Below are 16,470 nucleotides of genomic sequence, written 5' to 3' on the forward strand. Positions count from 1 at the left end.
GAAAACTTAAAATGATTGGTCAAGATTCCTTCCTCTTACCTAGTGCATAAAAACCTAGCCACTGCCGTGGAGCCAGTTCTGCCTCCTGGTAACCCCACCGGGCAGAGCAGAACTGCCCCTTTGGGTTTCCCAGGCTTCTAAATCTTTAGAGGATCAGAGTCTCATCTTTCTCGCACAGAGCAACTGTTAACTGCAGTTAGCACCTTCAGTGAGTAACCAATGAGGCCATCGGGGTTCCTTCTACTGAATAAAAGGCCCAATCAAATAAATACAATCCTAGCTAAATTTTGGTCATAGCTAATACCCACTTCCTTACATAGACGTATGGCTCGGAATAAAATGTTTGGCAGTCCATGAGACCTAAAGGGAGTAAAAACAACAATGCAAGGATTGATCGAAGATTAGGATGGAAAACTCAGTGGTTATTTTTCCTTTTGACGAGGGTAACTTCTTATAATTTGCTGTACGTTTCTTAGGAAACCCAAATGACAACGAAACCTTGAGGTTAGTGGAAAGAGGATGTACCCTGCCTGGTTGGCTCTTTTCGAGAACCAGCATCGGGGTTTTTCTGTTAGCTTCTTCATTCTGAGATTCATATAAATACATAAGCAATATATGAGATAAGCAAGCCTTTACAAAGAAACCACCAAAGAGCCAACAACTCTCTCCTTCACTCCATCAAAAGAGAAAGAAAAAAAGCAAGGTCTTACTGTTTAAGTTTATATAGAATAACTGGTCTTGACTAAGGTAACTCTACTAAATAAAAGACCTGTCCTGGTTTGGGCCCAGCACACATCCACCCGCCTCCAATCAGTCTCCTGTTAACTCTGGAAGCTGCTGTGTGCAGCCTGGAACCCATTGCTATTGAAGCGATCCCAGTCCGCTGAACCCAGACTTTCCTAGGCTGTGATATTTACAGGAGTGGATCACCAGATCGTTTCCACTGGGGAGAAGCTGCTGGGTCCAGACCACCATCCTTTCAGTCAGCCTCCAAGTGCTTAACCACTGTGCCCCCAGAACGCCTGTCTGCAGGCTGAGACCACAACCCAATCAATTCTCTTCCAGGCATTCACTAAGAAAGCTGTTTTCCTGGCTGGACATCACAGGCTTTCTTAAGTCCTTCATTAGGCCTCATTAAGTTAGGTTGTTTAACTGTTTTCAAATTTACAAGGTCCAAGACGATCATAAATTTTTTTAAATGGACTTTATTGTAGATAGACAGGAAATGGGAGGCAGCCTGATAGAAAAGTCTTTCAATTATATTATATTGAACTATATGAAATTTCTGTTTCTGTTTTTCAAAACTGATTGGGCATCAACACTCTTTTACAACCCAGCCCAATGAATCTTTTTTGGCTCACATAAAGCCATACAGTGTAAAGCAATGTCTTACTAAAAATGAGTTCGGGGGATTAAATGTCTGATTTCATCATGCGCGTATTTGATTGGGGCACTATTTTGTCTAAATAGTAAGAAAACAATGATCACATGTTCCAAAAGCATGTTTTTTTACACTGGGTGACCAAATGTGATCACACCAATGCATACAGGTATGGGGACAAACCCCACCTTTCCCCACAATTCTCAGTAGTTCACCTGCTACAGGTAAAGACAGGTAGACTAGCTTATCCTGAAATCACTCAAACTAAAATCAAGAAATGAATTCCACTTCACCCACAAATTGTGCTTCTCAATATGGCACTCTGGTGTGAAGACACCTAGATTTTTTAAGAGTCTTTTCATCTCAGAGTATCCCTACCCCTAACTGGTGGCATATTGAACGTTCCATGGACTCCCCCTGATTCCCCAGGCAGCCACTGAAGTCGAATTCATCAGTTCAAAGTTTAGACTTATATCCAATCTTCAGAACACTACCTTGCAGAATTCTCTTGGCAGCTATTTAATTCTTTACTTGCTGTGAGAGTTCTTTCTGTTAAATATAAGCCTTGTACTTCTTGGGTTGAATAAGGCATCCCATAATTTTAGTGTAATTTTTAAATCCACAGTAGAGATCTGTCCTATTAAATCATTTGTCCTGTCCTACCCTCGGGGCCAAATTCAGGCCTCAGAGTGTCACTTCATCTGACGCTCGCAAGGGTCGGATTCCTTTACAGGGTTCTCATCAGCGGTTATTGTACAAATACGTCCCGGCCTCAGATTAATTTCAAAAAGTCAACAGTATATTCCTTTTGCCTTCCATTTTTAAACATTTCAGTAGCGACTTCTTTGTGGAGATTTCCAGAGAATGAACCACAATGATTTCGCCCAGGTTGAACTGTTCACGGAGTGATTTGCCTGTTTCAGTCTAGCGGGAACACAGTCAGGAGGCCTGATGCGGGGTTGCTGTCCTACAGCCTTTGTCTCTTGCACCTCCGCGCAAGTTGTCCCATTTTCAACACCCGCTTCCCATCCTCCTTGGAGCGCACCCTCAATTGCTTTCCTTTGGGATTTTTCTTCTAGCCTGTTCTTTCCTAACTGCCCCTTCTTCAGCCCCAGCCAGTCTGGCCCTGCTTTGTATTAACATGAAGCCTCTCCTAGGAGGAATTCCCAACACCTGCCTCCCCTCCTTCAGGTGCTGCAGGTGAATGAAGTAAGAGATCGTGAAAGCATGCTTTTTGTCTGTTTGTTTAACTCTGAAATTGCGTACTACTATGTGAAAAAGTGAGGATAGGGTGGCATTTGTCTTGATTTAGAAACACTTGAGCCCCACCATTTCCATCTTGGGTTAAATTGTAAAGGTTAAGATTATCTTCAGACCCCATTAAAATAGAAGCATTAGTTCAGTTCTGTCAAGACCCCACCTCAAACATCACTGGGCCCCGTGGCCATCCTCACCCCGTTGGTGGGCCCACCCCATTGCTTCAGGGGCTGGAGAAAGTCATGCGTTATCCTCCAGAGGAAACACCAAGCGGGTGCCCCGGCTGGGAATCTTCTGCTCCTCCATTCCCAGGTCTCGTTCCAGCACTTCCTCGGAGCTGCTTTTGGTTCTCCGGCTGCCCTCGAGGCTCCTAGAGGCTGCGTGGGAGCCTGAGGAGCCATTCGCAGTCACTGTGCTGTCTCCGTAGGTCAGAGTGAGGTCGCCTTCAGTCAGGATGAAATCGGAGTCTTCCTCTCGCAGTGGCTCTTGGTTCTGCAAAGGGCAACCAACAAAACAAATGGGAGACTGCTGCTATATTCCAGGCCCAGAGCCAACCCCAACCGCAGCCTGTCAGCTGCAAACTGGAGTCTGTGATATTTGCTGCCGTGATAACTGCTTATAAGCCACAGGCCACCATGCAATGTAAACCACTGTTGCTTGAATGAGAAGTTCGAATACCGGAGACAGTTCTGACTTCCAATGTGTCACAAAGTGGCTTTAGGGACTGAGAGATCAAAGAGAAACCAGACTGTTTTTCTGGTTCCCAAACCAAAAAGTCAGGACAGGCTAAGGCTGTACTCTCTCCTTTGGGCAGGTGTCTTGGGTGGGTGCACTCCCTACATAAACCATCCTCCAGACCCAACATTTGCTATCGAGTCCATGCTGACTCACGGAGACCCTATAGGACAGGGTAGAACTGCCTCTGTGTGTTTCCAAGATGGTAACTCTTGACGGGAGTAGAAAGCCCCATCTTTCTCCCAAACCATTCTCCACCCCCTCCCCTTAGTTACATTTGAACTCGCCTTTGTCCTAGTTGGCAATTTGGGGAGAACAAACAAAAATTTACAAATAAGATTTCCTTCCAATTTTCCCCCTCCAGTTCCCACAGAAAATACTCCTGGTGAAATCCTGGGATCCGTGTTGGGCTGCTAATTGCAAGGTCAGTGCTTTGGCTCCAATCCACTGACCGCTCTGTGGGAGAAAGACAGGGTTGTCTGCTCATGTAAAGCTTTCCGGTCTCCGAACCCCTCTGCAGGGGTGCTAGGTGTCACAATTGATTGGCTTTGGTACCTACAGAACAAAAGCCTGAAGGGAAGTTCTCACCAAGAAGTCCTCAGGGAGACAAAGCAAACACAGGGAGGGAGAGAAGAGAGAGAAGTAAATTTTATTCAGCCATCTGTGTTCCAGAGCCCTGGTGGCAGGGTAATTAAAGGCTCAACTCTGAATGAAAATGTTTAGTGGTTGAGAGCGTTTAGTGGTTGAAAGCATCAGACGCTCTGCTATAGGAAAGATGTTGCCGTCTGCGTCCATGAAGAGAACCAACCAAACCAGAGCCACTGCTGCCGGGTCCATGCCGATTCATGACTCCCTGTGACGGAGCAGAACTACTCCGCCGCACGGCAGCACGTTTCGACACATTTCTCCCATAGAGCAGCTGGTGGGTTTGAACCACTGACCTTTGGGGTAATAGTGGGGCACTTTAACTACCGTGCCACCAGGACTCCACAACAGAACTATGTCAGATGTGGGATTCAAATATATGCCTCCCCTTTGGAGATGAGAAACCTCACCCAGAGCAAGCCGAAACTGGAGTCTGGTGCCTTAGACCACTTGGCCAGCCAGACACTAGCTGTAAAGACTAGTCTCAGAACTCCAAGGGGGCAGTTCCACTCTGCCCACATGTGTCACTATGAGTCAGATATGACTGGACCGCAATGAGTTCGTTTTCTTATATGCTAGCCAGGAACACCACATAAGCTCTCATTTGATTTTTAGCCCTCCCTGTGCTGGGGCAAACACTCTTTCCACACAAAAAAGGCAACCGGAGCTCAGAAAAAGGAAAACAAAAACAAAACTTGCTACTATCAAGTTCATTCCAACTCATAGTGACCCTATAGGACAAGGTAGACCTGCCCCTGTAGGTTTTCAAGACGGAAACTCCCGATGAGAGTATAAAGTGTCATCTTTCTCTCACAGAGCCATTGGTGGTTCCGAACTGTTGACCTTGTGGTTCACAGCCTGATGCATAACCCACTACGCCAGATAACCTATAAAATCCGTCTGAGGTTGTCTGGCTGAGGTGAAGCATAGTTCAGGTTTATGCTGCTTCCAGATTAGTTTTACCAACATAAAGGATGTGATAAATCACCGCAACCGGAAAAGGACGGGCCAGGCCGCAGTACTGCACCAAGATAGAGAAGACGAAATCAGGCAGGCTCTAGCAGGAGCCTGGTGATGTCAGGGCTGCACACTGGGCTACATACCACTCACAAGGTCGGCCGTTGGGATTCCCAGCCCCACCAGGGGAGAAAGATAAGGCTTTCTACTTCCTTAAAGAGTCACAGGCTTGAAAATCCACCAGGGCAGTTCTACCCTGTCCTGCAGGGTCACTGTGAGTCACTAGTGAGTTGTTGCTCTTTAGCAAAGCCTCAGTACTTGGGACGAAAAGACAGTGCGAGCAGATTTAGAAAATAACACGAGATCACACAGATCACAGAACTTTCACATCCTTTCACATCCCCTAGCCCTGTCAATCACTGGAATTCTTCCATCGCAAACACATACTTTCAACATGCTACAGGTCAAACTGCTCTTTTCTCTTCTGTTTGCCTTCAGCCCATCGACTCTCACCCAAATCCTGTCTCCTAGACACAGCGGGTTCTATGCAGTCTAGGATGCAGAGGTCACTGCCCTGACACCTAAGGCGTGCACCCAAGCGCACGGCCTGAGGTCACTAGCAGAGTCTCGCATGCCAATGCCTGGACTCCCCACCTGAATTATTAACTAGCTCAGGGCAGGGACCTTGGTCTCTTCTTGGCACCCTTCGTTAATTGTGCTTAACTGGCTAAATGAATGTTTAACACACCAATCTAGGGAGGAGTCCATGTTTACCTCATTCCCTCCCTCTCCCGCCCATCTCTGCGCACTCACTGGTAACAAGCACAGGCTTGTGTCCTGCATTGTTGGCCAGTGATGTCGACTTCTCCCCAGTCTGCACTGCGGGCACAGTGTGGCTCCACTGAACCAGTGCTTCGGCAATCTGAACGTGAAAACACGCAACTCCTTTGGCTTGCTGCCTCACATCCTCGCTGGAATGTGGCAGGGTGCAAATGAACAATTAAAGTAAAAGCCTGGACTCAGGCCAGCATGTAAAGGACAATTCTAGAACTCACTCCAACCTCCCCAAGTTCCCTCGTTTCCATCTGTTCTTCAGAAAGTCCTGAAATTCAATCGGCTCTGCCATAGTTTTTTTTAATAACAAATGATGTCATGTGCCCATTTTCAGTTTCCAACTCAGGGTTGGGGGAGGGGTGGGTGTGATCCTTCTTCCCTGTTCTGGAACATCTCATTTCTCATGTTCATACATGTGCTAAATGATGTTTTGGTCCAGAGTTTTTGCCTCTCTTGACTCTCAATTGTCCACGAGACTATTCTAGCATGGATTTGAGTGTCCATCACCATGTTTGGAGCCACAGAAAGGGAGAGAGGAGTACAGGAAAAAATGCACGTGATTTGTAAATGGTAATTCTGCAAAAGGAGAGACGTTCCACCCCGATTTCACAGAGGAAACTCCAGGGAGATACATTCTCGTGTGGTTTGCTCTGATTCCTTACAGTGATAAGCCAGGCCAAATCCAGTGACAACAGAAACCGAATTTGCTGTTGCCCTATTCCACTCAAGAAAGTCACAAGTCCAGACAAATGGCATGTAAGGCAGGGTCATTCTGAAACAAGGACATAGTAAAACACAGTGGTGAGTGATTGCCAAATCCAAGTCTTACTAAGTGTCATAAGAAAAGTGTGAAGCCAACTCACACTCTCACACTTCAGATGACAGGATCAAGAGTTTTGCTAAACTAAAAGTCTGCACATGAGAAGAACGACCCTCCCAGCAAAGGCTGCTAGGAAAATGCAGTGAGACAACCCTGGCGCCCTGCAAGCAAGAGTGTGGTAAGAATATGTGCATTGGATGCAAGTCAAATCCAACCACCACCTGTCTTTCAGTGGGTTATGCTGTAGTGGGGGCTTGTGTGGTGCTGTGATCCTGAAAGCTATGCCAGTGGTATGATTTCAAAAGTCAGCAGTTTTCAATGGAACTTCCAGATTAAGAGAGAATAGGAAGAGAGGTCTGGGGATCTACTTCAGAAAATTAGCCCATGAAAACCACCTGGATCACAAGAGAACATTTCCAATCCACTTGGACACATCAAGAAGAGGGCTCAGTCACTATAGGAAGAAGACATGTTTGGGAAAGTGAAGGAACCAGGATGAGGGGAGTCTCAGGGAGATGAATTGGCACAGAGCTATCATGATGGACTGAAAAATACAGGTGATTGTGAGAATGATACAAAGTCTCTTGTCTAGGAGTTAAGCTGACAGCAGGTATCTATCAAATCCATGTAGTTTAGAGATGGTGGAAGTAGTGGACACCTCAACTAGCTCCAACATTAGCTTGGTCAAATAAAAGAATGCCCCCGGGTGATGGGTAAGAGCCACACCAATGTGTCACCGAGCCATGAGAACTGCATCATGCCTAACCTCTACAACAACTCCCTCTCCCTCTCTGAACCTGGCTTCCTCAAGTACTGGCAACTTTTAAAGGACTTTGCTCCCACCCTCAACAGCAGACCTCCAGCAGTGTGTATGGAGCCGCCTGAGAACTTGGTCAAGACCCCGGCCCAAAGCAGCAGCAGAAACACTGAAGGGCAAGTTTGCTTGTAGTTCCAATCTTATGGAAAGGCCACAGATCAAAGATTACTCCAGGCAGGAAGCCTTGAGTGCTGTCAAATTGGTTCCAACTCCCAGCTACCCCATGTGCAGCGGAATACAACCCTGCCCGGTCCTGCGTCATCCTCACAATTATTGTTACTTTGGAGCCCACTGTTGAAGCCACTGTGTCAATCAGCCTCTTGTTGGCTGACACTCTACCAAGCAGGATATCTTTCTCCAGACACTGATCCCTCCTGATACCATGCCCAAAGTACATCGAGAAGAAGTCTTGTCACCCTCTCTTTTAAGAAGCATTCTGTTCACTTCAGAGGACAGCACTGAAGCTACAGCTCAGGGAGAGGGACATGGCTGATCAGAGCACAAGAGCAAACGAAGAGGGAAGGAGAGAGAGTGGAACACATCCTGGCCCACCAAGCCCTGAGGACGGTATTCCTGCTCAGAGCAGCCAATGCATAGAGATGACCATAGGGCCGGCCCCACCACGAGACATGACATCCCGCACTGGCCCATAGTGCTATGAGGGACAACACTGGAGACAGAGTGTGGGAATTGTGCTCGATTTGACCCCATCACACCGGGATGAAACACTGAAGTGTGCAACAAAGCAGCAAGGGGAGCAAAGCAATGAAGTCCCCAGGGAATACCAAAAATAGACTTTGGGGGCAAGGGGTGATACCCCCTCAGACTCGACTGGAAAACACTCCTAAAAGTCAACAAACAGACTTGGAACTATCTTTTTTTGGGGGGGGGGTTGTCTCGTATGTTTTCTTTTTATTTGTCTTGCTTTTGTGCTTATTACTGGCTCTACATGTCTATCTAGATAATACAGGCGGGATAAGCAATCCGGAGGAGAAAACAACGGGACAGCTGGTTGGGGGGGGGGGGCACAGGAGAGGGAAAGGCAGGGGAAAGGAAGAGGTGTGTCAACAAACTCAGGGGCAAGGGAACCACACATGATCTAAAATCAATGGTAAGGAGGGCACAGGATGCCTGGTGGGTTTTGATCAAGGGCAATGTAGGCTGAGAGGAATTACTGAAAGCTGAACATGATAGTGGGACAAGAGGAAAGTAAAAGGAAATAGAGGAAAGAACTAGGAGGCAAAGGATAATTGTAGACATCCAAACACAGGCATGTACATATGTAGATATATTTTTATATAATGATAGGTAAATAGAGCTATGTACTTATATTTATATGTTAAGTATTAAGGTAGTAGATGGACATTGAGCCTCGACTCAAGTACTCCCTCAATGCAAGAACACTTTATTCTAATAACCTGGTATTCTGTGATGCTCACCTTCGCCACACGGTCATTGAAGACAAAGCAGGTGAATAAACAAATGTAGTGAAGAATGCTTATGGTGCCCGGCTATCAAAAGATATAGTCTGGGGTCTTAAAGCCTTGAAGATAAACAAGCGGCCATCTAGCTCAGAAGCAACAAAGTCCACATGGAAAAAGCACACCAGCCTGTGTGATCAGGAGGTGTCAATAGGATCAGGTATCAGGCATCAAAGACCCAGAACAAAAAAAATCATATCAATGTGAATGAGCGGGAGACTCAAAGCCCATCTGTAGACAATTGGACATCCCTTTATAGAAGGGTCACAAGGAAGAGACAAGCCAGTCAGAGTACAGTATAATACCGATGAAACAGACCACTTTCCTCTAGTTTAATGCTTCCTTCCACCACTATCATGATCCAAATCCTACCTTACAAATCTGCAAGACCAGAGCATGTACACTGGTACATATAAGAGATTGCAACACAAAGAATCCAGGACAGATAAACCCCTCAGGACCAATAATGAGAGTAGCGATACTCAGAGGGGAAGGAGAAGTTGTGGGCGAGAAAGGGGGTGTGGGTGAAGGGAGACAGCAGATGGTGTAAGACATGGAAAAAATTATAAATTTTCAAGGGTTGATGGGGGGGGGTGAGCTGATACCAAGGGCTCAAGTAGAAAGAAAATGTTTTGAAAATGATGATGGCAACATATGTACAAATGTGCTTCACACAATGGACGTGTGTATGGATTGTGATAAGAGCTATACAAGCCCCCAATAAAATGATTTTTTTAATTAAAAAGAAGCATTCTGACTGTACTTTTTCCAAGACATATTTGTTTGTTCTTCTGAAAATCTATGGTATATTCAATATTCTTCAACTAGACAAGGTATCTCTAATCCATGAGCAAAGGAACTTTCACAAATGTCCAATTCAAAAGCCTTAATAACATTTTAATACGTTATGTCACTATTATAGAGAAATGAGGGAGGAAACCAAGCTATCTGCCACATAAGACAGAGTCCAACTGCCCTGTGGGTTTCTGAGGCTGTCGATCGTTATGGGATTCATCTTTGTCCTAAAGAGCAGCTTGTGTGAGAACCACCGGCCTCAAGGTTAGGAGCCCAACATATAACCTACTGTGCTACCAGAGACATGAAAAGTGACCTGTACTAGAATTTAGGAAGATGGAAGGCTTTAGGAATTCTTTAAAAGAGACTAGCACGAGAAGACAAACATGTAAATGCAACGAAACAGGGCTTCCTCAGTGGGAACTTGATTAGCGGAAGAAGTAGCAATGCTAAGTCAGCACCCTTTGTCTCGGATGATAAAATACATGTCACTTAAGACAAGACATCAAAACTGAGCAAGCTATTCAGTTCTCAGGAAAAGACAACTTTTATTAAGGAAGCTATTAGCAGGATGGGCAACTATAAAATGAAGCTTGCAGCCTTCTGACATAGGTAGTAACTAACACTATGTTAAAGCTGATAGATATTAAGTTACATTTTGAAAACTTCCCACATGTATTAAAAATTACTTTTAATAAGAGAAATTCAAGGAAGGAGCTGGGGGTGCTGGAAGGCTCAACTAACTTTAAGAAGATGTTCATACTGATCCCCATTATATTTGGTAATAATTCAAAGCAGAGACCATGGCAGAACTCCATTTTCACCAAGCAACCCTTGTTCTCCACGGCAGCCCAGTGGTGTTTGCATGTGTCAAGTTCTGTGACTACCCACCAGGTTGCTGCAACTGGTGACTTGGCAGTTATAATCTAGGAGAAAGAACATGCCACTCACAAAGCTTCAAGATCTTAGGTGCTCTGATGTGGCTGCCCTCAAGCATTCCAGACAACCCACTACCCTCTGCCCCAGTGCCCCTTCCCAGCTGTTACCTGCCCTTTGGTACCACTTTAGTACGCAGAGCCGTTATGAGCTCTTCCACCCAAAGTAAGGACTGGCTCGCTTCTGTGCAGCCCTTCTCTCTCAAAGCTGGGCTTTGCACTCTGCTTTCTTATCACTAAACCTCACGTTATTTTCTAATTACCAAAAGATGGGCATTAGGGTCTCAGTAATGTTGATTATTAATTGTGAAACCATATTAGTCACAAGATGCGTAAGATACTTGAAGACAGATGGTCCTTCCATATTTGCTCTTTGCTCTCCTTGCTCCCCGCCCTTTACCTGTGTCACTAGTCAGCCCTAGTGCTAAAATGTCCACCAATGAGGCTATGCCTTTTATACTGTGCTACGTCTATTTCTAGAGACTGAACATTTAAATAAAGGGCCAAACCACATTAACATAATTTCTAAAAATCATCCTCACATTTATGAATGGCTTCTATATTTCACAGTGTAATCTTACACACCTTATTTAATGTTCACTACTAGGCCTATTTTACAGATTTAAAAAACTGAGTCTCAGTGCATTTAAATGGCCTGTGGGAGAGTAGGTTAAAACTACTTGTTCTGATTCCAAATCAATTGTTCTTCTGCTGTTGGAGAGCACTGGCAATCTGGTTTAAAGGGTTTCTCTATTACTGTGCAAAATATATAAACATAGTAGGTTTGCTATTTCTAATCGTTCTATTAGAGGAAAAAATGTGTGCATTTAGAGGTATGAGCGCACCCTTCTTAAACAAGGAATTATCTGGTATAGAAAATAGAGTTGTGACTTGGTACACTGTACTTACGTTATACACCTGGGGACTCGTCAGACATCGGGCCAGCAAGCCACAGCAGGCTGGGAGAGTGGTAGTTAATGGGGGGCCACTGTGTGTGAGAATGGGCTTCAAATAACTTTAAAAGGGTGTCAAGGAAAAAGATCTGGGAAGGAAACACATACCCAACACATTGTGTTTTTAAAAATCAGCGCACATTATCCAACATACTGTCTACATAAGAAAAAACATAAAACTTCTTTCCCCTATTTTAGCAGGACAATACAGACAAAAATTCCTAAGGGCAATCTGAAACAGTTTGAACCCACAATTAAATTACGCCCCATCAGTTTTAAATGTGAACTGTAAAATCGCAGGTTGATGATTCCTAATTTTCAATTGAAAAGAATAGTTGATTAATTAGAACACTCCTTTTCCTTCTATAGTTATGTTGAATCAAAGTTTTTCTTTCAACCAGTATTCTGGATTTTGACCCACAATCAATTCACAGAAGATAGTGTGCCCAGAGGTGAAGATGTTCCAGCTCCTGTGTCTTCTCTGGCCCTTGTTCTCAGTTAAGTACTCCCATTAACCCATACTACCCAGAGTGTCCACAGTGGAACTGGATCACAGACCTCCCCATGTCCCCGTAATGAAGTACTCAGAAACAGATTGCCACAGCGTAACCCACCAGTGGTTCCGAATAAGAAAAAATTGACAATTTATTTCCACAAAGATTTGTAGCCTCGGAAACCATACGGGGCAGTTCCATTCTGTCCTCCTGAGTGGCCATGAGTCAGAATCGACTCTACCGTGATGGGTTTGTTCATTTGTTTTGCCTAGTGACATATGGGCTGAATAATTCTTTGTTGCTGGGGCTGCCCTGTGAGCTGTGTACCTGGCCTCTCCCCACAGTGGCAGCAATCAAATTTGCCTTCCAGAGTGCTAAATGCTCCTGCAGCTGGGGGAAGTGGAGTGGGGACCAAAAGCGTCCTTGGTTGAGGAAAAAAAAAACAACCCACTGTTCTAATGTGAAGATCAACTGAATTGTGGAAAGCTCAGGGGGAGGCCAGGAATATGTGTGCTGTCAATTGCACAGCCACACTGTGACAGAGCTGGGACAATTCCTGATTACCCCAGCCCAAGTAACACGGCAAAAGTGGCGCTATTTCATGGGACGAATGGCCACGTGACTTTAGAGGAAGCTGAGATAACCATTAGAGTACCCAAGAAGGTAATGGCTTCAAATACCACCACTTCCGGTCTTCAGTCTAAGAAGAGGGAAGCTTTCTTTGCAGAAGGTGGGGAGAAGGAGACACTGGGCTGAATTCTGAGTTGGGAATTACGCAACAAAACTGGAGAGCTTTACAAACGGAATCAGCTGCCCTCTGGCTCCTGTCCTTCACCACGCCTCTAGCCTGGGCGCCTTTGGCGCCTGCAGGCCTCCCAGCCAGCTTGTGTCTTTAGCTCAGAAGATGACCTAAGCTTGGATTTTGTAGAATGATTAATGCTAGAGTCCAAGGGGGAACCCAAAAGGCTACTTTTCAGTTCCTGCCTCAAGCAGCTGAGCAACTTCTCCACATAAAAGCTCTCTAGAAGCTTCTTTTAAAGAAATAAATAAATGAGTATGTAGCATATATGTGTCTGTTGTGTGTATTAATATCAGCCTACCTATCTCTATCAGTTGGAAGGGCATAAAATGCCAAATCTCTCTCTCACACCCAGTTGCCCTGGTAATTGCCATAACAACTTAATATATTTTCTCCTATTTCTTAATTTATCAACTTTAGTCAGAGACTTTCCGTTCTTTCCTATGAGGGATGGAAAATGTAACTCATTAACCCTCACTACTGCTTCTTTTAAAAAAATAAAAATCTATTCTTTTCCAATTATTATGGAAACATCTCTGCTTTTTCAATTAAGCTTACATGTTAGAAATCAATAAGTAACATTCGCAATAATGTAGATCAATATATAAACCTTCATTGTAGATAGAATAATACTAAAAAAAAATTTTAAATACGATTTCACTTAAACTTTGGTCAAAGGCGAATCTCTAGGTATCTTTCTGAAAAATGAATCTTCCCTTACTTATTTTTTTAACTTTGTTCACTTCTAGATTATAAATCAGGTCCCTCAATACTGCCCCCTTAGTTGAATGTGGTGTTGTTACTTCTTTTTGAACATTCAACTGTGGTCTGAGTGAAATTTTACAGGGAAACTTCATTTCCCATCCAATAACTTAAGGGCATTTGTTTTGTGACATTAGTTACAATCCCTTCACAGTAACAACACTCTGACCACATACTCTCTGGGTTCCTTGTTTCCATTTGCTCATCTCTCCTGCTCCATTTTGCCTTCTCAGCTTGGTATTTGGGCAAAAGCCACCATTTTGGTCCTGTATAGTTACCTGTTCTGAGGAACAGGCTCACCATGCGTGGTTTTGCTCCCCTACAGGCCTGTCTATTGCTGGCTGAAAGGTGATCTCTGAGAGGGGGCTAACCTCCAGGTTTGAAAGTGTTTAAGGGTTCCATCTCATGGGTTCCAACAGTCTCTGCCAGAACAATGAGTAAGTCTAAGTTTTTAATGAGTTCAACTGCTGTTCTGATTTTTTTCTCCCATTGTATCTAGTACCTTCTATTGGGGTCTCAATCAGAGCAGTCAGTAGTGGTAGCTAGGCACCATCTAGTTCTTCTGGTCTCAGGCTGGTGTGGGGCTGTGGTCCATTAGTTTGTTTTTACTAATTATTAGAATTTTTGTTTTTCTTCATTCTTCTTTGCTCTGGATGGGTATTCGTAAGTTTATTTTTTAACTTTTTAATTATGAATTAAGTGAAGGCTTACATTTCAGATAATCAACTGCGTTTTACCAATCCTCCTGCCATCGTCAAAGGTTATTTGGGTATGAAAACCTTTGTACTGGGTTTTCCTTTATAACAATGATCTCATGCAATAGTTGTCCTTTTGTGCTCACAAGCTTTTCAGACTCCAATTGCTACTCATCCAAGGAAGGTAAAGAACATTGTCTTTGTGGACTAACTTATGTCAGTTGACCTAGTAGTCCCCTGAGACGATGGTCCAAATCCCTCAAGCCTAGTGATGCAGCCCCACAAAGTATGGGATTAGTTGTGGATTAAAAAGCTTAAATAATGATGCCTGTGTATGCTTTACCATATTCATGAATATATCTGTAGAACACATAAGCACAGATGTAGATGTATCCTGTCCTCATTGTTAAAAAAAAATCCATTCATATCCTCTGTCCTCTTCTTAATTGGATTGTCTTTTTGTTATTGAAGGATTAAAGTTTCCTATAAATGTTGGAGTTTAGTGCCTCTGGCAATATATCATTGCCAAAAATTGTTCCCTAGCCTGTAGGTTCTATGACTCTTCAAGTGAAATATTTTAATGCACATGAGTGTGTACATTTTAGAAAGTGCCAGTCAACCAGTTTCTCTTCTGCCATTTGTGTCTTTTTCCTTACAATTGTCAGTGTCGTTATACCATGCCCCTAAGTTTGTCCCTATTTTTTACTTATAATCTTTATAGTTCTAAGTTTTATATTTAGATCTTTGTTCCATTTTGAGTTTTTGTACATGGTATGAGAAGTGTTAAAGCGACTAATTCTTCCCTGTTTAATGAGCTGTGATCCTTTGTTAAAGATCAACTGTCCATAAGTGAATGGATTTACTTCTGGGGTCTCAATTGTTTCATTGGCCTGCATGTCTGGTGTTGGTTTGTGTGGTCCTCCTACTAGGACCAGGCTCTTTTACTACTCTAGCTGTATATCAGATTTTGAGATCAGGAAGTAAGAAGCCTCCTACTTTGTTCTTGTTTAGCAGTGCCTACCCAGGTTTAGCAGTGCCTAAACAAGCAGTGCCTATCCAGGGCCTCTTTCATTTCCATATAAAAGTGGTGATTAGTTTTTCCATCTCGCTTAGAAAATGATGATGGAATCTGGATTTGGGATTGCATTATATCTGTAGATCACTTTGGGTAGTATTGACTTGTTTACAATGTTAAGTCTTCTTATCCATGAGTATGTTATGTAGGCTGTCTCTTGGGTTTCTTTTAGTAGTGTTTTGTAGTTTTCTTTGTATAAGTCTTTTACACCCCTGGTCAGGTTTATTCCTAAGTATTACATTTTTTGGGGTGGCTATTGTGAATGATATTGTTTCCCTGATTTCCTTCTCAGAGTTCTCTTTATTTGTGTAAAGGAATCTGGATGACTTTTGTATACTTTATCACTTTCCTAAATCCTTCTACTAGTTCTAGTAGCTTTCTTGCAGAAACTGTAGAATTTTCTGTGTACAGGAACATATCACATGTAAATAGGGATAGTGCTATTTATAGTTTATCAATTTGGATCCCTTTATTTTCCTTGCTAGCCTTATTGCTCTTGGTAGGACTTCCAGAACAAGACTGAATAAGAATGGTAACAAAGAACATCTCTGTCTGGTTCCTGTTCTCAAGAAAAATATTGTCTCCCCCCCCCCTGAGAATAAAGTTGGCGTGAGGGTAAATAATTAATTTGTTGCTACTAGGGTTTCTATTCATACATGCACAGGTTTATTCTAAACAAAACATATTTAAATGTGTTAGCCATCAGTAGATGGCTGCAGACAAGGTCTCTCAGTATTACACATTTTGATTCCATTAGAGTACCTTTAGAAGAGTTGGGGGGGGGGTGCTCAAACAAAAGAGTGGCTACCTAGGTGGGGCTTCTGGGCCAGTTAAATTCAAGGCAGACTTCATGAAGTGATCACTGAAGATAAGGGTGCTATAGCAACATGCAGGGATTAAGTCAGATGGCTCCCAGCTGTCAGAAACAATAGTATCTGGGATCTTAAAGGCTTGCCTTAAAACATGCAGCCATCTAAGCCCTCATGAAAGAAACATACAAAGTGGTGTGATCAAAGGATTATTGATAATAAAATC

At 43.6% G+C, this 16,470-nt stretch overlaps 1 protein-coding gene across 2 annotated transcripts in view; it reads right to left on the reverse strand.

Moving 5' to 3' along the window:
• Nucleotides 1-1,302: 1,302 nt before the first annotated feature.
• The window catches only part of SLC9A7 (solute carrier family 9 member A7), a 187,954-nt gene continuing 172,786 nt past the window's right edge, over nucleotides 1,303-16,470 (reverse strand). For both annotated transcript variants that reach the window (XM_075538636.1, XM_075538635.1), the window contains exons 16-17: nucleotides 11,567-11,672; nucleotides 1,303-3,130 (exon numbers count right to left, since the gene is read on the reverse strand). In XM_075538636.1, coding sequence (XP_075394751.1) covers nucleotides 2,879-3,130; nucleotides 11,567-11,672 — 358 coding nt within the window. In that variant the 3' untranslated portion in view covers nucleotides 1,303-2,878. The remainder of the gene's footprint in view (nucleotides 3,131-11,566; nucleotides 11,673-16,470) is intronic.

Source organism: Tenrec ecaudatus, chromosome X (genome assembly GCF_050624435.1).
Source record: "Tenrec ecaudatus isolate mTenEca1 chromosome X, mTenEca1.hap1, whole genome shotgun sequence".
In the NCBI taxonomy this organism is placed as follows: Eukaryota; Metazoa; Chordata; class Mammalia; order Afrosoricida; family Tenrecidae; genus Tenrec; species Tenrec ecaudatus.